General features: G+C 45.2%; 2 protein-coding genes across 2 annotated transcripts; both read left to right on the plus strand.

Moving 5' to 3' along the window:
- The first annotated feature begins 14,912 nt into the window (after positions 1–14,912).
- Positions 14,913–15,386, plus strand: LOC123396468. The gene has a single exon (XM_045091398.1). It carries the CDS (start codon positions 14,913–14,915, stop codon positions 15,384–15,386), a length of 474 nt encoding a protein of 157 aa, XP_044947333.1.
- A 1,868-nt stretch (positions 15,387–17,254) lies between these two features.
- LOC123397009 lies at positions 17,255–18,010 on the plus strand. The gene has a single exon (XM_045091729.1). The coding sequence runs from the start codon at positions 17,457–17,459 to the stop codon at positions 17,928–17,930; it is 474 nt and encodes a 157-aa protein (XP_044947664.1). The 5' UTR covers positions 17,255–17,456; the 3' UTR covers positions 17,931–18,010.
- Positions 18,011–22,037: the final 4,027 nt, after the last annotated feature.

Below are 22,037 nucleotides of genomic sequence, written 5' to 3' on the forward strand. Positions count from 1 at the left end.
CTGTGTCCATGGCTGGCGCTCAGGCGTGCCTGGCAAGGGAGAGAGGAGGGCCAGGGAGGAGGTGCCCGACCAATTGTCTTGTCCCGGACAGGGAGGAAACCTCGAGGGACACGTCCACGACGCCCAAGGCTGTCTGAGCACTCGATTGGGGGGCCGCTACAGTGTGCGTGCACATTGTAGCGCGCTCAAGAGCACAGCCAATGCATGCCATGACATGTTGTTGGCGTGTAGGGCGTGGGCACACATGTCCAGGGGTTCTAGGGGTATAGTAAATGAGTAGTGGTGGGCTTTGAGTGCTTTGGAAGTCACGCGGGAGGTGAGAGAGAGGGGTTTTACTGTTGTTTTTGTCGTCTAGGATGGTAGTATTGGGGGGTTTACCCGATAAATCATTGAGCATTGGCCATGAGAGTATTACTAGAGGTGGGAGAGGTGTGGGAGAGAATGTGGTAAAAATATGATGGCAAGGAGAACAGGGGTGTGGGGACCCCGACTTATGAGTCGAGATTGCCGAATGAACGTGCTCAATGATCCTAGAGATCAATGCTCATCGAACACACAGATACAGACTATTAAGAGTCTTACATCCAACATACCATTTGGTACATCAAATGACCATTATGGTCAAGTCTCACATAGATAGGGCCTATAAGGCCAATCACACCGATACAACTACTAGCGGAAATCTTGGTAATAAATGGGAGCCCATGCCATCAGCCTTCACCAACAGGTATTCTGACTGGTAAGCGTCCTAGTTTGCGTGTCCGTCTCGGATGACGAATTCTTCTCCAAACTACGGTTCTTCCATGTCTGGTCAATAACGTAACCACTGGCAAGCCAATGAGTACTTTTAAAGTACTCACGAACAACCCATGATATGGATAATTTAGTTGGTACGGTAATAAAGTGATATACAGCGTTTGCTGAAAGCAAGTTTTGATTGTAAATAAACATGATCATATACGGGTATGGACATGCATCATAAGCTAGATGGTATTCAGAAGAACAGGTTATAGATATCAACATATCTTCTCGGGGTTGAACACCTCGGGTTCACCCGATATGCCAAGCCACAAAACTTGGTCATATCAACTCTTTCAGATAACACCTTGAACACACACACACACACACACACACTTGGTTAATGCGGAAACGACTGGTCGTAGTTTAAGCAGCACCACCCAACTGTCCTTGATTGTGGACACGGCTATTGGAATAGTTTTACACTCTGTAGAGGTTGTACGTTGTACCCACGAGATCCGGGAAAATTCTGTGTCATCCATGACTCGCGGTATATAACATACCCGAGGTAAGTACCCGGTCATTGCCTTTCCCCTGATGATACTAGACAAAGAGTTCCACTCGATTGGTACCCAGCCCACATGACGTACGTCTCACAAGCACTAACTCTGGACCGTATCATCCATGCGGGGACCAACGGTGTGCCCGGAACACTTAAAAACGGCATAGTCGACCTACCGGGTACGACCCCGTCACGAGAGTGACCACATATCACTCCCGCCACTAGTAATGTGGCTCTTTGCTAGCACCGACCAAAGTAGTCAACAAAGCCCCGTCCCATAAAGGGGTATCATGGTCGCACATGTAGGGTTGGGCCTATCAACACATCATAAATCCATTCCCATTTCCGAAACCACTCACATATAACTTTACCCGGTGCACCACTGCTTCACAAGTGGCCACCTAATTCATCATCACCCTCGGGCATTAGTGGCACCCGACGGGGTTTTAGTAAAACCTTTGATATCAATTATGTGTTACCATCATCATGCACATGCTATTTCTATGTGTAGCACTATTGTCTGCATGTCAACATATTATCAGTGTGACCCTCATAGATGGTAAGGTCATGCTCAATGCAAGTGCTCCATAGGAGCCATCGGTAACACCATATCGATGGTTTACCGAATACTCATGCTCATCTGGAACGTGAATAATTGCTCAATGCAAGTGCTCCATAATTATTTTGCTCAAACATGGTCAAAGGGATGCTTGCCTTGATCAGCTAGGTATCCGGGGTCTTCGGGGTCTTCGAGTCCGGCTCCTTCGTTGAACGCGGAATCTATGGTCGTGATAATGGTAACCAAATAAGAAGCTCACTCAAAAACAGAGTACAATCTCACTTTAAAAATGTTATGCTATTCTGATAAATCTATATTATAGTTTTACAAATATTTGTCTCTGGTTTCGATGAAAAGATTATTTTTAAAATCCAAATAACAAGAGCTAAAGTATTCAAAATAAGCCTTTTAATTGTATCTATGCAGAAAAGTTTTCATAAAACTTAGTATAACAGCTCTATTAAATTTTACACATTTTTAGAGGAATTGTGGTGGAAAATAATAAAATCCCAGGTGCGCGCGCGCTGTGAGGTTCAAACCTGACGCGCGGGCCCCTAAGGTCAGCGTCAGAGAGAGGAGAGAGCGGGAGAGACTGGCCACCGACAGGTGGGGTATGCCTGTCGGGGTAGTCTTCCTCCTGTGGACAGAGGGAAGGGGAGGCACGCCGATGGCGATTCTGATGCCCTCATGACCCAACAACGGCAGGAAGGAACGACGGGGAGGCCATGGGTCATCGGCGACAATGAGGCCACGGCGGGGCCGATTTGGTAGCTGGAGGAGAAGGGTGCTACGGACAGGGAAACACTCGGGGAAGAGGTAGAGAAGCTCCCTAAGCTCACTACAGTCACGGAGGAGGTGAGAGGAGCACGAGAGCTGGCCTGTAGCCCGAGATCGACGGAGATCCGAAGCGGCAGGGCCTCGGTCGATCTCGAGCACCGGAGCTCTCTGTGCTCGAATGGGGTGGTTATGGGTTGATTAAGGGTCTGGATGAGTGGTGTGAGGTGCTGGAGCGTAGGGGGAGGCCTATTTATAGGCCAGCAACGGTGCGCCGAGCGGGGAGCGCTGGTGGTTTCACCATGGCTTGCAGGAGAGGGAGAGAGAGCTCGGGGTCGATACCATGGTTTCACGGACGTGGTTTAGGACCCAGTGACTCAATGAGAGAGAGAGTAGGCTTAGTGTGCGTGTGCTGCGGGGCCATGCTCTTCTGGCCGAATCTGGCGCATGCGGGCACACATTGCCCTGGTCAGCAAAGAGGGGGAGAAGGGGGCCTGAGGCTTCCCTGATTCAGGAGGTTTGTCGGAGACGAGGAGAGACACCAAGGGGAGGTGAGAACCGACCGGGGCTAGCCTCCTTTACCTCGGATGTGCCCTGTAGCGCGTCCAAAGCATAGTTTTGGCATGCCACTGCATGCTGGTGCGCTCTCTGGCCATTTGGATGTGTCTTACATGTCCAGGGGTTGGGTTAGATGCTCCTTAGGCATTTGAGAGCCGAGGTTCTCACTGTTGGTCAAAGGAGGTGATTAAATAGGAGTTGTCAGCCTTGAATCGGAGACTAAAATGAAGATTTTGGCTTACCTGCTTGGAACTAAGGAGGGGCCACTCATCTGCAGTTGAAGAGTGTTGCTGGCGGCTTGCTCTGAGAGTTTAATGGAAAGGGAGTGGGTGTAGAGGGTGATAAGTGTTGTTTGACCATGCTGGCAGAAGGTGTTCAATAGGTGTTTGGGGTATTTAACCTTCACCACTAATGGTGAGAGTTAACAAGATTGGGTTTGATGCAAAAGTAGGATGCTCCACCAAATTTGAGCTCCATTGGACAAGTTTGGCAGTGCAAACTTTAAATCACCCCCAAATGGGCAGTTCTCTCCTTTCAAAAGGGAATGTGGGTAAATTAAACCCCACAAATCCAATTTTTGGCTGGGTATCCTCATTTGGGGTGTTGAGCACTCCTGCAAAGTTTCAAGCCATTTGGACAAACTTTGCTATGTAGAGTTGCTCCAACTTGATTCTGGCACAGAGGGTTTTCGGATTATTTCATGAACCAAACCACCTTGTAATGAGGTGAAATTGGGCATGGCCACCAAATATAGCTTAGTAAATATGCTAGAATTTTATGGGAATTTATAGGAAATATTTCTATTGGAAATATGTCAAAAGTTCAAAACAGACAAAATAGGTTTGCAAGGATTTTCTCAAATAATTTGAACATAAATAGGGGATTAAAATCTTATGTATGGAAAATATATGTCCTCTGAGTATCTCCAAATTTTCTCAGATTTTTCTAAGGCAGAAAAATAATTTTCCATACAGGATAATCATTTCCGGCGTCCGAAAAGGACATGCAAATAAAATAAAAAATTATTTTATAAAATAATTATTTTATGATTTTGGAGAGTAATAATAGTGCAAAAATAAAAATACAAACTTTGGGTGAAGGCACTCCCTTGAAATCACGGTCTTGTAGTGCAAAACCAAAGCAAGCTTTTGGAATAGTCAAAAATGAGAAAAGGTCTTTTTGGAAGTAACATGTTATAAAAATATTGTTTTTGGATCCACTCATTCAAGCATCCCTACAAACAATGGCAATCATGGCACTCATAGCACTTGCGTAAAAAGTTTTCATGAACTCGGGTTTATGAGGAGGCTACAGTTGAAGTGAGGTAAAAACAGGGTGTGACAAGGGGAAGGGGTGAAATTGTGGCTTTTACCAAATCACCACAAGGTGTTTGATGCAACTTTGAGCTAGCTAAATTTCTCTTCTTTCTATGAAACTTAACATGAATGAATGATGGATAGAAATGTGGTTTATCACTAATTTTGGGATTAGATACTGAAAGCTGCCAATGCAAACTTCATAAACCCTAGAAATGGGTAGAAATGGGCTTCATTAGATCTAATCTTGCAATTCTATTCTCCTTAATGCACCAATTGGTGTGGTGGAATTATTTGGGGATTAGAGCATACCCCAAAAGTTTTTGACTAATTGGAGAAACTTGTCAATGCAAAATTTCCCAATTCTAGAAATTATCAAAATTGGGGTTGGGGGGATTTGTTCAAGTGGATATATTCTCCCTGATGCACCACTTGTTGTGGATGCATTATTGGAGGATTTGAACATGTCCACAAACTGTTAGAACAATTGGAGAAACTTGGCAATGTAGAGTTGCTCAAGTTTGGATATGGACAAAGAGGGTTTTCGAAAAAATTGGTGAATAAAATTAATTTTGATTGACATGAAACTCGACAACATCATCACATATATCATGTTTGACACGCTAGAATTTTACTCGAATTATTTCAGAATATTACTAATCAAAAAATTTCAAATACTTGAAATAGGCAGCAAAGGTTTTGAAGGGTGTTGTCCAATATTTTTAACGTAACCATGTGTTTAAACTCTTATATATAGAAAATATATATCCATTGAGTTTCCCTAAATTTTTACAAATATTTTAGAATCATGAAAATATTTTTCCCTATAAAAGACCATTTTTGGCTTCTAAAAATTTTATTTTAAAAAAAATACAAAAATAAATTTAAAAATAATATTTTTGTGGTTTTTTTGACCGACTACTATAGGGAAAACCCCCCACAGCCTTTTTACTTTTATTTTTGTGGTTTTAGGAAATACTTTTGATCATAGGATCCAAATAAAATATTTGGGGCACTACATTTGTCCTAATTTGAGGACTAGTAGTACAAACCTCAATTCAGGGGTTTTTGAAAGCTTAGATCAAATAAATGTTTTTGGTTAAAATAATATTTTATGAAGATTGTTTTGGGACCTATACACATGGTGTGGCAATTGGGAAAAGATTTGGATCAACGAGATGAGTTTTGAGCGTGGGAGGAATTATTATGAATTAAAACACAAGCAAGGAATCAAGCAACCAGCAATCATGTCAAGCATCACAAGCACTCAAAAAGTTTTTGTTGGCCCTAATCTTTGAGCTATGCTAACTTAATAATAGGAGGCCAAACACAGGGTGTGAAAATTTAATTGTACAACTATTCTAGGGTACAATAGTAACCGTTATTTTTTTAATTGTAAGAAAAATATCCTGTCGTGACAACGCACTATCGGCATCCTAAAATTTGGAAATTTTTGGGGTTTAGTTGAAATATTTATACATTAAGTTTGTTTCTAGAAATTTAATGGTCATAACTCAAAACTGAGACACATGAACATGCAAGATGAAACAAGAATAGCTGAAAAGGTTGTGTTTATGTACTACTTGCTTCCATATATATGCCACGTGCAATAAATTTGAAGGAATTCCAAACATCTTGAGTAATGTTTTGTACACAAACATTGAGAACCTAGGTTTTTAAATTCAAAAATTCAAAATAATTGTCCGAAGTACATGAAAAACTACATGATTTCCCAACATGGAGCCAAGATGTCGTGGTTAAAGTAACGATTTATTCAAGATAAGCTTCGACACATGCCTCTCACAAAGCGGAGCGTCACATGAAAGCTCGTAGTTTCGAGAGGGAACATGGAGCCTTGTTTGATGACGAACCGCTAGTCGCTGCCTTAGTCGGCCTAGTTTTTTCATCATTACAATGCATGAATACGACACGCATCCTAACATTTGGAAATTTTCATAATTCAATTGGCATTTTTATACAGTGAGTTAGTTTCTCAAAATTTAATGGCCATAATTGAAAACAGAAACACATGGACATGCAAGATGAAGCAAAAACAGTTAGAAAAATCTTATTTATGTACTACTTGCTTCCGTATATATGCCATGTGCAATAAATTCGAAGAACTTCCAAACATCTTGAGTAATGGTTTGGACACAAGTATTGGGACTCTAGGTTTTTAAATTCAAAAATGAAAAAAAAAGGTTTTGAAGTACATGAAAATCTGCAAGATTTCATGACATGGGGCTAAGATGTCGGGGTTAAACTAACCGCCTATTCGAGATAAGTTTGAAACATGCCTCTCACAAACTGGAGCATCACATCATGGCTCGTAGTTATGAGAGGGGACATGGAGCCTTGTTTGAGGACGAACTGCTAGTCACTGCCTCATTCGGCCTAGTTTTTTTCATCGATACAGTGCACGAATACGACCAACTTCCTAAAATTTGAAAAAATAGGGGTTTAATTGGCATTTTTATACATTAATTTAGTTTCTAGAAATTTAGTGGCCTTAATTCAAAACTGAAAGACATGAACATGGAAGATGAAGCAAAATCTAGTGGAAAATCATATTTATATACTACTTTCTTTCGTATATGTGACACGTACAATAAATTTGAAGGAGTTCCAAACATCTTGAGTAACGGTTTGGACAGAAGCATTCAGAATCTAGGTTTCGAAATTAAAACAATCAAAAAATGCTCACAAGTACATGAATATCTGTGTGATTTTCTGACAAGGGGCCAAGATTTCGTTGTTAAAGTATTAGCTTGTTTGAGAGAAGCTTTGATAGATGCCTCTCACAAATCGGAGCATCACACAAGGGCTCATCGCTCCGAGAGGGAACATGGAGCCTTGTTTGATTACGAACCGCTAATCATTACCTCATTCGGCCTAGTTTATTTTTCATCATTACAATGCATGAATATGACCAACATCCTAAAACTTGGAAATTTTCCAGGTACAATTGGCATATTTATATGTTAAGTTAGTTTCTGGAAACTTAATGGCTATAATTCGGAATTGAAACACATGAACATGCAAGATGAAGGAAAATCTATCGGAAAAGTCATATTTATGTACTAATTTCTTCCATATATATGACACGTGCAGTAGATTTGAAGGAGTTCCAAACATCTTGTGTAACGGTTTGGACACAAGCATTGATTATCTAGGTTTCTTAATTCAAAAAATGAAATAAAATCTCTCAAGTGCATGAAAATATGCATGATTTCCCGACATGGGGCCAAGAGTGCCTGGTTAAAGTATTGCCTTCTTCGAGATAAGATTACACACATGCCTCTCACAAAACAGAGCATCACATGAAGGTTCGTGATTCTAAGAGGGAACACGGAGCCTTGTTTGATGACAAACCGCTAGTCGCTTCCACATTCGGCCTAAAAACTATTTCAGCGTTACAATGCACAAATACAACCAACGTCTTAAAATTTGGAAACTTTCAAGGTTCAATTGTGATTTTCATACATTAAGTTAATTTCTAGAAATTTAATGGCCATAATTCAAAATTGAAACCTATGAACATGCAAGATGAAGCAAAAACTACTGGAAAAATCAAATTTATGTACTACTTGATTCCGTATATATGCCACATGCAATATATTCGAAGAGTTCCAAACATCTCGAGTAACAGTTTGTACACAAGAATCGATAATCTAGGTTTCTAAATTCAAAAAATGAAAAAATGCTCTGAAGTACATAAAAATCTGCATGATTTCCTGACATGGGAACAAGATGTTGTGGTTAAAGTATTGGCTTGTTCGAGATAAGCTTTTACACATGCCTCTCAGAAACCGTAGCATCACACGAAGGCTCGTGGTTCCAAGAGGGAACATGAGGCATTGTGTGATGGCGAACCGCCAATCACTGCCTCATTCGACCTAGTTTTATTTTCACATTTACAATGCACGGATATGACCGACATCCTAAAATTTGGAAAATTTCGGGGTTCAATTGGCATTTTTACACATTAAGTTCATTTCTAAAATTGAATGTTCATAGTTCAAAACTGAAGCACATGAACATGCAAGATGAAGCAAAAATTGATGGAAAAGATCATATTTATGTACTACTTGTTTTCATATATATTGTAAAGGAATCAATCATATATGGAAATATTTGCATCGTGTCTAGGTGTGTGGGCACCTAGGTTCCTCAAACGTTTTACGTATATATAGGGTGGATCTATTCCAGTAACACCCTTAATACCTTATTCTAATAATAAAACAACCTATTCTCCTAACACTTTGGGACTGCCTCGCACCTCGACCCAAACCGTAGCAAAAGCCCAACCCCACCCCGCATACCTACCCACCACTTCCTCCTATACACCTCCCAACCGTCCCCGCTACACCTAGCCCACTACCTTCAATCGTCGGCTCCCCCCGAAGCCCCTCCAACCACCAGCGCTCCCCGCCTACCTCCCCATGGCCAGCACGTCCCACCCCCTCCAACCACCGGTGCCCCCCGCAGCCATGGCGGGATCCGGCCTCCCCCAGTGAGGCATGCACCACCGGATCCGGCCCCTATGACCATCGGTGGACCTAGAAGCTGACGAAACCGGCCCCACCCCCACAGCGCCCAACCACCGCTCACACATGACCCCGCCCAACCGGAGCACCCGGGCGACGTCGAGACGGACGGCCTCAACTACACCGCCACCTTCCCCTCTAGACGAGGCCGCCACGCGCCAGTGCCGCCCCGCCACCTACCAGGGACGAGCAGCCACGAGCAAGCGCTGCCCCGCCACCTTCCTCACCCCTCCGGTTGGGGCCCAGATGCATCTGAGCATGTGACAACCGCCCCGTGTGGTTCCCACTACAAAACGATGTGTGGCCCATGCTCAGCATCGTCGCCAACATGGGCTCGCAATGCCCCTGCCCTGCATCGAATGCTATTGGCCTGGATACCGCCCATATCTCCACGGTCGAGATCCACCCTCTCCCGCCCCATGCTCGGATCCGCGACCCCGGCGGCTGTTGACCTCTGCGTCGTCCAAATATGTTAGACTATATATATACATAGCCCTATATGTATATACTGTACATTGTATTGTACCCCTTGGTTACCCTTATATAACGAGATAGCCACACCCCGTTTAGGGTGTCGAGCACTTCCCAAAACATTACATCTTACATGGTATCAGTTTAGGTTACGATGTCTTCCGCTGCACCACCGCCGCCACCACCGCCGCCGACCCCTGGTGCCGCGCCAGCCTCTGGCGCCGCCCCGACTGCCGTGGCGCCGGCCCTCGCCCCCGCGTCGCCGTTCCTTGCCTCCCGGCCTCTGGCAATATCCTATGGGGCCCCGACGTCGCCCCGCCATCCGATTGGATCGGATCTCAACGCCCAGCCCGGGGCTGCTGCCTCTTCTGCTGCGCCTCAACCCGTCCATGGCACCCCGCCGCCATCGTCGTCCTGGACGGTCCCCTACGGCACGTCATCGGTGCCGCAACACTATGCTGCACCTCCTCCGCCATACTATGGCGCGTCGCCGCCGCACCAGTCCGTGCCGCCGCCGCCGATGATCTGCCGGCCATCTACACCGCACCACTATTCACCGCCGACAGTCTACCCGGCGCCACTTCAGCCGTCCCAGGGAGCTGCGGCTGTGTTGCACTACGGGGCTCCTGCCATGGAACCCTACGGTCCCCCCGCGATCGGTTCCTCTCGAGCCCGCCCTACTCGGTGGCCGCTGGTCATCATCTCGGGGCGGCCCCGTCCATGGGTTTCTATGCCCCGCCACCGGTGCATGCTGACCCGGCCGCGCTACCGTCGCCGTTCTACTTCTCGCATCTCCTGCCGGTGAAGCTTGCCCAAGTGTTGCCTCTTCTGCGGAGTCCCTACCTCGAGGGCTATGTAGATGGCTCTATCCCGTGTCCGCCACCTCATCACCCGGCGTATCACACGTGGGTGGCTCAGGATCAAGCCATCCTCTCCGCCATCCAGTCCTCGCTCACCCCGAGCGTCTCCTCGCTGGTCATCTTCGCCGCTACATCCCGGGAGGCGTGGGCGGCGCTTCACACAAGCTTTGCCTCCCAGTCTCAGGCGCGTGCTCATTCTATACGCACCGAGCTGGGTGAGACTAAGCTTGGTGACCTCAGCATCACGGACTACTTCAACAAGATGCGGGGTCTAGCCGACACGTTGGCCTCTGTTGGCCAGCCGCTACAGGATGAGAAGTTCACCACCTTTGTGCTTAACGGGCTTGATGATGATTATGACAATCTTATTGAGAATGTCCATGGCCGTGATGATCCCCTACCATCTCGTGAGCTCTATGCACGGCTCCTTGGCCGTGAACAACGCATCAAGGCGCGCCGCGTCTCCCTGGATTCGCTGCTGCCAATGCCGCGACTCGTGGCAAGCCCCCGCGGTCATCTTATTCTAACAACAGATCGGCGTCGTCACCACAACAGGCTTCATGGGGCAATGCTCCGACCATCACGGGTGGCAATCGGCCGGTGGCGTGCTGCTCCTCTTGTTGTGCCCCGCAGGCCTGCCATCTCTCTGGAATTGAGCGGCACATTGCCTCTCGCTGCCATCGACGCTACAAGCAAGACTTCCTTGGCCTTGGCAACAATGGCAAAGGGAATGATAAGCAGGCTGCTGCTACGGTGACGGGTCATTATTCTGGACGCACGCCATCATACTCCATTGATCCTGCTTGGTACATGGACACTGGCGCCACCAACCACCTCACCAGCGAGATGAGCAAGCTCTCTACTCAGGAGCCATATCGCGGTCATGATCGGGTTCACACCGCAAACGGAGCAGGTATGCGCATCTCACATGTTGGTCAGGCCTCTCTTCTTACACATAATTTTTGCCCATTGCATCTCTCCAATGTCCTTCGAGTTCCCTCCGCTACGCGCAGTTTATTGTCCATTCCTCAACTTACTCGTGATAATAATCTCCTTGCTGAGTTTCACCCTTTTCTTTTCTTTATCAAGTTCCGGTACACGAGGGCCATTCTGCTTAGCGGTCGCCTTCGGCATGGCCTATATGCTCTTGATGCGCCGCCACCATCTTCCATGTCGTCTTCTCCCCAGGTGTTCACTAGTGTACGTGTGCCATCTACACATTGGCATGCACGCCTTGGTCACCCGACGGACCCCATAGTTCGACATATATTGCATCGTCATGATCTACCAGTTGCGTCCAATAAAAATGCTGAAACTATCTGTGATGCCTGTCAGCAGGGCAAGAGTCATCAACTTCCGTTTTCAGATTCTAGTCGTGTTGTGACACATCCTCTTGAGCTTGTGTTTTCCGATGTATGGGGTCATGCCCAGACGTCCGTGAGTGGTCACAATTATTATGTCAGTTTTATTGATGCTTAGAGTCGGTTTACTTGGCTATATCTTATTAAGCGCAAGTCTGATGTATTTGATGTCTTTGTTCAGTTTCAAGCCCACGTTGAGCGTCTCCTTAAGCACAAAATCATTCATGTGCAATCCGACTGGGGGCTGAATACCACCACCTCAACTTGTTCTTTAACAAGCTTGGGATCTCACATCGTGTGTCCTGTCCTCATACAGATCAGCAAAATGAAACTGCCGAACGTAAGCATCGTCATCTTGTTGAAAAAGGACTAACCCTACTAGCTCATGTTTCTGTCCCGTTTCATTTTTGGAGTGATGCCTTCTCCACAGCCAGTTTTCTTATAAATAGGCTTCCCTCGCGACGTCTAAAAATGAAAACCCCGCTTGAACTCCTACTTAATGAAATTCCAGACTAGACCTTTTTCAAAGTGTTCGGGTCTGCATGTTGGCCTCATCTCCGTCCGTATAACAAACATAAGCTTGAGTTTCGGTCCAAGAAGTGTGTTTTTCTAGGGTATAGTTCTCTTCACAAAGGGTACAAATGCTTACATGTCCCTACAAATCGCGTCTACATCTCTCGTGACGTTGTGTTTGATGAAAACGTGTTCCCCTTTCGCACACTTCCGACTCACCCTACCGGTCATCCATCACAAGTGCCCATGCCTATACCTTCGCCTGACCAATTTGTCGATGTTACATATACCCATGCGTTGCTTCCTAATCATGCTGCGGGTATTGGATGTGGCGCTCGCCTGGAACTACTCGAGGACAGGATTCCGGACGACTCTCCTGCTCACGACGTGCATGGGCCATGCACAACGGGTGGAGTCTGCACTGCCCGCCCGCCCGTTCCTGCATCACCCGTGATGGCTCCCCTGCGCGACGTGCATGGGCCATGCATCGCGGGTGGCGTTCACCCCGCTCGCCAGCCCGACTGCGCCTTGCCCGTGGCCTCCGTCCCGCGCGACGTAGTTGCGCCATGCATAGCGGGTGGAGCCCGCCTGCCTGTCACGCGGACGCGTGGCTCCACGCTGCTGGTCCCGCCGGCGCCAGCTGAGGCTGCCTCGGCCAGTGCTCAGTCGGCCTCTCCTATGTCGGCCGCTGCCACGCCCGGCTCCCAGCCAGCCACCCCTGGGCTGGCTACTGCTTCGCCGGAACCCGGGCTGCCGACCAGCCCTGCGTCGGCGGTCTCGGTTCCATCATCTCCTGCACCAACACCGCCTGTACTGTCTGTTGTCACGCATCATCCTCGCACACGTAGCCAATCCGGTGTTCTTTGTCCAAAGAAACGCACGGATGGTACGGTTGCGTGGCTGGCTGCGTGTATGGCTCATGTTGCTGCTGATACCACTATCGAGCCTCGTCATTTTCTGGCTGCACTCAGTATTCCACACTGGCCTATGGCAATGGAACAGGAAGTTCAGGCCCTCCATTAGAATAATACTTGGCGCCTTGTTCCTCCAGTTTCTAGTGTCAATGTTATTGATTCCAAGTGGGTTTTTAAAGTCAAACGGCATGCTGATGGCTCCATTGAATGCTACAAGGCACGGCTGGTTGCCAAGGGCTTCAAACAGAGGTATGGTCTTGAATATGAAGACACGTTCAGTCCAGTCATCAAGCCCACTACCATTCGATTGGTACTGTCTCTTGCTGTTACTAGAGGATGGTTCCTTCGTCAGCTTGATGTACAGAATGCTTTTCTCCATGGAGTTCTGGAGGAGGAGGTTTATATGCGTCAGCCACCTGGTTTTGTTGATCCGGCTCGCCCTCATCATCTCTGTCGTCTGGTTAAGGCATTGTATGGACTCAAGCAGGCCCCTCGTGCGTGGCATGCTCGCCTTGGATCTGTTCTTCGGGCTCTTGGGTTTACTCCCTCCACTGCTGATACGTCGCTCTTTCTCCTACAGCGCCCTGAGGTTACGATGTATCTTTTGGTATATGTTGATGACATCATTCTCATCAGTTCCTCTGACTCTGCTGCTGATCGTCTTGTGAGTGCCCTCAGTGCTGATTTTGCTGTCAAGGATTTAGGTGCTCTGCTTTTTTTCCTTGGTCTGGAGGTTTCACGTTCTTCTGTTGGGCTGACTCTCACTCAGAAGAAGTACTCCTTGGACTTGTTGCGACATGCTGGTATGCTCAAATGCAAACACGCTATCACCCCGATGTCTGCCACTGATCGGTTGTCTGCTCTTGATGGTGACTCTCTATCCTCTGATGATGCTACTGAGTATCGTAGCCTTGTTGCTGGTCTACAATACCTCACCATTACTCGGCCTGATATCTCCTACGCAGTCAACCGTGTGTATCAATTTCTGCATGCGCCCAGGACATCTCATTGGTCAGCAGTGAAACGTATTTTGCGCTATGTCAGCCTTACTGCTTCCTATTGCTTGCTTCTTCAGCCGGCACCTTCGTTGGAGTTGTGTGCTTTCTCTGATGCGGACTGGGCTGGTAGTCCTGACAACAGGCGATCCACGGGGGGATATGCGGTATTTCTGGGTCCTAACTTGATCGCCTGGAATGCTCGTAAGCAAGCAACAGTGTCTCGCAGTAGTACTGAAGCTGAGTACAAAGGTGTTGCTGACGCGACTGCTGAGATTATATGGGTACAGTCTCTATTGAGAGAGTTGCATGTTACTCAAGCTCATCCTCCAGTTCTGTGGTGTGACAACATCGGTGCTACCTATCTTTCATCCAACCCGGTGTTTCATGCTAGGACTAAACACATTGAAGTGGACTATCACTTTGTTCGGGAACGTGTTGCACAGAAGCTACTTTCTATCAAGTTCATCTCATCAAAGGATCAACTTGTTGACATCTTCACGAAGCCTCTTCCACAACCACAGTTTGTAGGATGTATGCGCAATCTTAACATGCTTTGTACTTGAGGCCACAGTTAAGATTGAGGGAGGGTGTTAGACTATATATATACGTAGCTCTGTATGTATATACTGTACATTGTATTGTACCCCTTGGGTACCCTCATATAATGAGATAGCCACACTCCGTTTAGGGTGTCGAGCACTTCCCAAAACATTACGTCTTACAAAATACATCCTTAGATTCATGCTGACCTCTGCCGAAGTCGGGCCCCTACCTTCCCGCACGGACGTCATTCCTCTCCACGACAAGGAGTCTGTGATCTCCTACCAATACCACATATCCAGGAGCTCCTCTCGGGGCCTCAGCGACCTCCTTCGTGCAGCAACACCACCCCTCCATTTCCCATCCAAGAATGGAGCTTGTCGGCGTGCGAGCATGCAGGTCCTAGGGCGCCCCGACAGGCCGCCCTTTTCCAGCGAGCCCGTCATGCAGTGCGGCCACGCCCGACGTTTGGTGAATCTCTTTCAGGGTGCCAGCATCCTCACCTGTAGCTCTATTCCCACACTGTTGGTGTTCAGCCGAACACATTTTTTTTCTTCAGATTTGGGATGTACAGTTTATCTCGTGTGGTTGAAGCGTAGTGTTCTTTCGAGTGCTATCTTGTGGTGCGGATCAAGATTTTACATGCGATTTAGTTTTGAAGTGCGGGCACATTAGCTGGCAGTACTCAAATGTATCAATTTTCCGGTGTCGTGTACATATGTATGGTTCTATGCATGAAGAAATTTTTCATTGTTTTGTTATGGAGTGCTCAAGGATTTCGTAATCGATTAATATATTGTTTGTGGTACAATTTGCCAAAAAATAAGGAAATTATACAATTTGCTACACTTTCCCTTGTAAAATGCAAAACATTTTAAACAAAATTGTTTAAATCCAAAAAAAATTAAAATAATATAAACAAGAATGTAGTTAGGTTGAACCTACATGGAGTTCACTTGTTCAATCTATGCGGTTTACTCACCTGAAATACGTACATCAAGAGATACATGCACTGCGCTTTGTCTTCGGATGTGGTTCATTTTTGAAAGTGAAAGACGTTCACTTACATCCAATGTTAGGGAAACCATTTTTTAAATGTGGTTCACTTCTAAAAGTGTTGTAGTTCACTTTCTCTCGTCTCCGCGTTCCACTATCGTTCATTAAAGTAAAAAAAAGACAAAAACTAAAAGAAAACATGAAATTAGCTTGCCCATTGGATGCAGTATGGTCTTCAGTCCGAAGCAGTGCGTTCTTTTGTCTCATGCGGTTCATGCATCAAATTGGTTGTTCCAAAAATATAGAGTGCACGCGTTTTGGTAAAATCAAATCTTCTCTCAAACTGTAAGGATTCTTTCCAACGTCGGATCATTTGCTTCATTCCAGTGAACGTCTTGAAAAGTTTTACGAAAATACGGTCACTGCAACTCATAAACAACAACACCGTTTTCAAAATTCATTTAAAACCGTGAGGAATCTCAACAAATGACCAACATATGAAAGTTGCACCTATTCCCCAGATTTTCAACGCCGTATAACATGCCTTTTTCTCGCGAACGGTTAGAAAACTACAGTGAAAACATTATCGAAAAATTCATATAACTGGAAAAACAGAATTCCGTTTTTAGTAAATTTAAAACTGCTCTTAAGCCGTTAGGAATTAGAGAGAGTAATCTACATGAAAAAGTAGCGTCTCGATGATCTATCTTCAACTTTGTATCATTTTCGTGATTCCGACGAGTGATTTGAAAAAAATCATGAAAATACGCTCGCTGGCACCCATGGCGCGTCCACCATTTTCGAAACTGCTCTCAAACCGCGAGGAACCACGAAAAAATTTCAATATGACGAAGTTGGAAATTTTCTATATCAATACAAATGTATATTCGACACCACATTCCAACAAACAGTTTAAAACGGGATTGAAAATGGTGTGGCAGTTTTAAAGTGCGACGGGAAATGCACTCGCATGAGTACTTCAGTGTTATTGCTTCACCAAATGAGCGTGCACTACCGTGTGTGTGTCTATATATATACATATATATAGCCGGTCCATTTTGCTAATATTAGCAGAATAGTTATTCTGCTAACACTTCTCACTGCACGATCAACGGTAGTGCACTGCATACCTATGAAACGAACACTGCAATGTCACCAAAAAACCTACACGTGTTTTTTGACACCGTTTTGGCTCTAGTTTTATACCGTTTGCAAGAACATGGCATATAATAGACCTTTGGATTTCTACGGAAAATTCCCAAGTTCGTCATGTTGAACACTTTTCGATATTCATTGCAATTTAAGAGCAGTTTCAAAAATGATGGGCGCATGACGGACTGCACCGAGCATATTTTCGTGATTTTTTCTAAACCGCTCGTCTGAATGAAGCAAACAATATGGCGTTCGAAATGTATTGTGGAGGCGTAACTTTTTAATCGATATTTCGTTATATAATTGCTTACAATTTAAGAGTAATTTGAAATTTACAAAAAGACAGAGTTCTATTTTTCAATTTTTTCGTTTTTTGATACGTTATTCGCTGCAGGTTTTAAACATTTCGTCGGAATGAGGCGTATGATATGGTGTTGAAAAGACGTGGAATAGACGCCCCTGCCCTGCATTGACGCCATCGGCCTAGATACCGCCCCTATCTCCACGGTCGAGATCCACCCTCGCCCGCCCCCACGCCCGGATCTGTGCCCCCGGCGGCCGTTGACGTTTGCGCCATCCTGATACATCCTCAGATTCATGCCGACCACCGCCGAAGCCGGGCCCCTACCTTCCCGCACGGACGCCATTCCTCTTCACGGCGATGAGTTTGTGCTCTCCTACCAGTACCACATATCCACGAGGTCCTCTTGGGGCCTCGGCGATCTCCTCCGCGCGGCAACACCACCCCTTAATTTCCCGTCAACATATGGAGCTTGTCGGCATGTGAGCATGCAGGTCCTAGGGCTCCCCGACGGGCCGCCCCTTTCCAGTGAGCCTGTCGTTCAGTGCGGCCGCGCCCGACATTTGGTGAATCTCGTTCAGGGTGCGGGCATCCTCACCTGCAGCTCTATTCCCACACTCTTGGTGTCCGGCCGAACACATTTTTTTTCTTCAGATTCGGGATGTACAGTTTATCTCGTGTGGTTGAAGTGTAGTGTGCTTTCGAGTGCTATCCTCTGGTGCGGATCAAGATTTTACATACGATTTAGTTTTGAAGTGCGGGCACTTTAGCTGGGGGGTACTCGAATGTATCAATTTTTCGGTGTCGTTGACTTATGTATGGTTCTATGTATGATTTTTTTTCATTGTTTTGTTATGCAGCGCTCAAGGATTTCACAATCGATTAATATATTGTTTGTGGTGCAATTTGCCAAAAAATAAGGAAATTATGCAGTTTGCTACACTTTCCGTTTTTTTAAATGCAAAATTTTTTAAACAAAACTTTATAAATCCAAATATTTTTTAAAACAAAATTTATAAAAAAGAATGGAGTTATCTTGACCCTACATTGAGTTCACTTGTTCAATCTCTGCGGTTTACTCGCGTGACATACTTACGTCAAGAGATACATGCACTGCGCTTTACCTTCGAATCTGATTCATTTTTGAAAGTGAAAGACGTTCACTTACATCCAATGTTAGAGAAACCTTTTTTTAAATGCGGTTCACTTCTAAAAGTGTTGTGGTTCACTTGCCCTCGTCTTCGCATTACACTCTCCTTCACAAAAGTAAAAAAAGAAAAAACTAAAAGAAAACATGAAGTTTGCTTGCCCATTGGATGCAGTACGGTCTTTAGTCCGAAACAATGCGTTATTTTCTCTCATGCGGTTCATGCATCGATTTTGGTGTCGCGAAAAATAGATTGCACATATTTTGGTATAATCAAATCTGCTCTCAAACTGTAAGGAATATTTCCAATGCCGTAACATTTTCTTCGTTGCAACGAACGGTTTGGAAAAAATTACGAAACTACGGTCGCAGCAACTCATAGACAGCGGCACCGTTTGGGAGTACTGCAGTGTTGTTGCTTCAACAAATGACGTGCACTACCGTATATATACAGCCGGTCTATTCTGCTAACACTTTCCAATTGCACGATCAACGGTAGTGCACTACATACCTATCAAACGAACACTCAATGTCATAAAAAAAACTGCACACGTTTTTTCGACACCGTTTTGGCTCTAGTTTTTAAACTGTTTGTCGGAACATGCTGTATAATATACCGTGGTTTTCTATGGAAAATTCCCAGGTTCGTCATGTTGAACACTTTTCGAGATCCGTTGCGGTTTAAGAGCAGTTTCAAAAATGGTGGACGCATGACGGGCTGCAGCGAGCGTATTTTCGTGATTTTTTCTAAACCGCTCGTCGGAATGAAGCAAAAGATATGGCGTTCGAAAGTTATCATCAAGACACAACTGTTTAATCTATATTTAGTTCTACAATTCCTTATGATTTAAGAGTAATTTCAAATTTACTAAAAAAACTGAATTCTGTTTTTTCAACTTTTTTCCTTTTTTGGTACATTATTCGCTGCAGTTTTTAAACCGTTCGCCGGAATGAGGCGTATGATACGGCGTTGAAAAGATGTGGAATAAGAGCACCTTTCATATGTTGGCCATTTGTTGAGATTCCTCGCGGTTTTAAATGAATTTTAAAAACGGTGTGACTGCCTAAAGTGGCAGCAAGCGTATTTTCGTAAATTTTTCCAAACCGCTTGTAGGAACAATGCAAATGATACAGCGTTGGAAAGATATCGACGAGGCCCAACTTTTTCATGTAGAACACTTTCTTAAATTTCTTACGGTTTTAGGACATATTTGAAATTACCGAAATGCGGATACTCTGTTTTTCGCGACATCAAAATCGACGCGTGGACCTCATCAGACAGAAGACCACTCTACTTCAGACTGAGCACCGCACTTGATCATACGAGGAAGCGAACTTCATAATTTTATGTTTATCGTTTTTTCCAACTTTTTAAGTAAGAGTGGATCACAAAGATGAGAAAACCATACTGCATTGTTGTCAAATGTGACTGCATGAATTTTTTATTGTCTTTTTGCTACAAGACCGAGCCTTTTTCTAACACTACTATTTTATCAATGAGTATGTACGGTAGAAACAAGATAAGTGGGCTGTAGGGACAGAACGACACACGCAAACTAAAGTTGATTTCTTTAACAACAACGAAACTCCAGCAAAACAGTGTAACTGAATTTAATAAACATCAACCCGAACCCCATGCTGGTACCAGCCGGACGGCATCATTGTACCCCATGCAGGTACCAGCCCGAATGCGTCATTGTGCATCGTCGTTCCTATTAAAACATTACAAAATGAGCTGCATTTTTTATGGAGTAAGAGGGTGCTGGATACATTTTAGTCCCATGACTAAAAATAATGAGATTAAAACTTGCTAGCCTCACCCATGCTTGGATCCAAGTACTAAAGAGACTAAAATCAAGTTAATGAGCATTTATTATCCTCCAAACCCTCTAATCCAGAACTTGCATGAGGAGTTAAATGACGAGAGAGATGACTAATGCACATTTTAGTAGGGGTACCCCTGACTAAAAGATTTTAGCCTCAAGACTAGTTTTAGCCTCTTTTTAGTCAGGGGTGTTTGGAACTTTAGCATCTTAAAGAGACTAGTTTTAGTCAGACTAGTTTTAGTCTTTTGGATCCAAGCACCCTCTAAACCTCTAGGCCCACGGAAGCTAACCGCTCTCTCCTATAGTACAAGGGGAAAAATTATTTTGTCTCACTTGTGTTTTGGATTACAAGGAACAAAGACAAAGGAGCGAACTTATACAAGAGACAATGATTTTTTCTAAAAATATACTCCCTGCGTCCGATAAAACCTGTCGCGGCGTAGTTCAATTTCGTTTTTACAAAAAATACCTTGGCCTTTTAAATCCTTTGCAATCAGGCCCTTTTCCTTCCTCGCGCGACGCCATCGTCAGCCGCCGTCGCCAGCCGCCGCGAGCCGCCATCGCGAGGCACCGTCAAGTTCGCGCAGACCACCAACTACGCGGCCGCCACCCTCCCGCGCCGCTGCGAAGGAGGCAACCGCCGCCGCCCAACCACCACCACCGCCCGCCGCGTCCCAGAGCTAGACCACCTCCTCCCCGAGCTTACCATAAACTCTAACTCGCCGAGAGCTACACCATCCTCGAGCTACGCTGGCTGGGAAGTCATGAATCGACGGAATCGCCCTGTCTCCTTCCACTCCATCCGCCGCTTCCCCACACGAGATCGACGTCGTCCGTCCTCCCATGTCTTCCACGAGCCATTCAAAAGAATTAGGGGGATCTTCCGGTCTTCTAGGCCACCTTCCCCCTCTCAATCGCTTGCTAATTCGCCTAGTCGTCGTGGTCCGTAGCTCGCTGTCGCCTAAGCTTGTCACGTGGCTCCTCCGGTGAAAGAAAACCAGCGGCCGTGGTGGGGCTGGTACTGGTGCTGGTGGTGGTGGTGGGGCTGGTACTGCTATTGCTCGTCGGTGGTCCAAATGCTGTTGTTGCTCGCCGGTGGGGCTGCTGCTGTTGTTGCTGGTTGGAGTGGCTCACAATTTTCTTTTGTTTGGACCTATATTTGTAGTGTGTTTCATTTCTTGGTCAGGCGCCTAAAAAACGGATTCACCTCAACATCCCTTAACCTCAAAAATCCTCGAACTTGCCATCGTCCAGGAATTTTGCAATGTTGGTTAGCTGAATTTCAGTATAGTACACTAATTCCTTTACTGAATTTTTTGCTGAATTTATGTTCAGTACAATCGAAAATTTCTGTAATGTTGGTTCAATTAAGTGAATTACTGAATTTTAATTGATGAATTATGTAATGTACAAGGCCTATAAAGCATTTATTCATCTATTAAAGCATGAGCATCAGGGTTGCATTGTACCAAGGCTTGGGTTCACTAGATACAGGATTTTGTAAAGAGAGAGAGAGAGATTACTTGGTAAAGTTGATGCAAGGAGTACTTCAGTAAGGTCATCTTCATTTAAATGAAGTAGTCCTGGCTTTAAAAAATGTATTATCATCACTAAGATCATCTATACCTTTTGTTGACAGCAATGACCAGTTGTTGATTTGTTATTGCTCTTGAGCCTTATATACTATTTTTCCTGTGTACTCTTGTTATGATTATATGCTAACGATTCATCTTTTGTATACTCTTGTTATGAGTATAGATAGAGAAACTATGGATTTGAACTTGCTGGCTGAAGAGGAGGACGAAGCTCAACACGATGATCCCATTGATTTGAACTTGCTGGCTGAAGAGGAGGACGAAGCTCAACACGATGATCCCATTGATTTGAACTTGATGACTGAAGAG

The sequence above is a fragment of the Hordeum vulgare genome, chromosome 5H, assembly GCF_904849725.1.
Source record: "Hordeum vulgare subsp. vulgare chromosome 5H, MorexV3_pseudomolecules_assembly, whole genome shotgun sequence".
NCBI classification, from domain to species: domain Eukaryota; kingdom Viridiplantae; phylum Streptophyta; class Magnoliopsida; order Poales; family Poaceae; genus Hordeum; species Hordeum vulgare.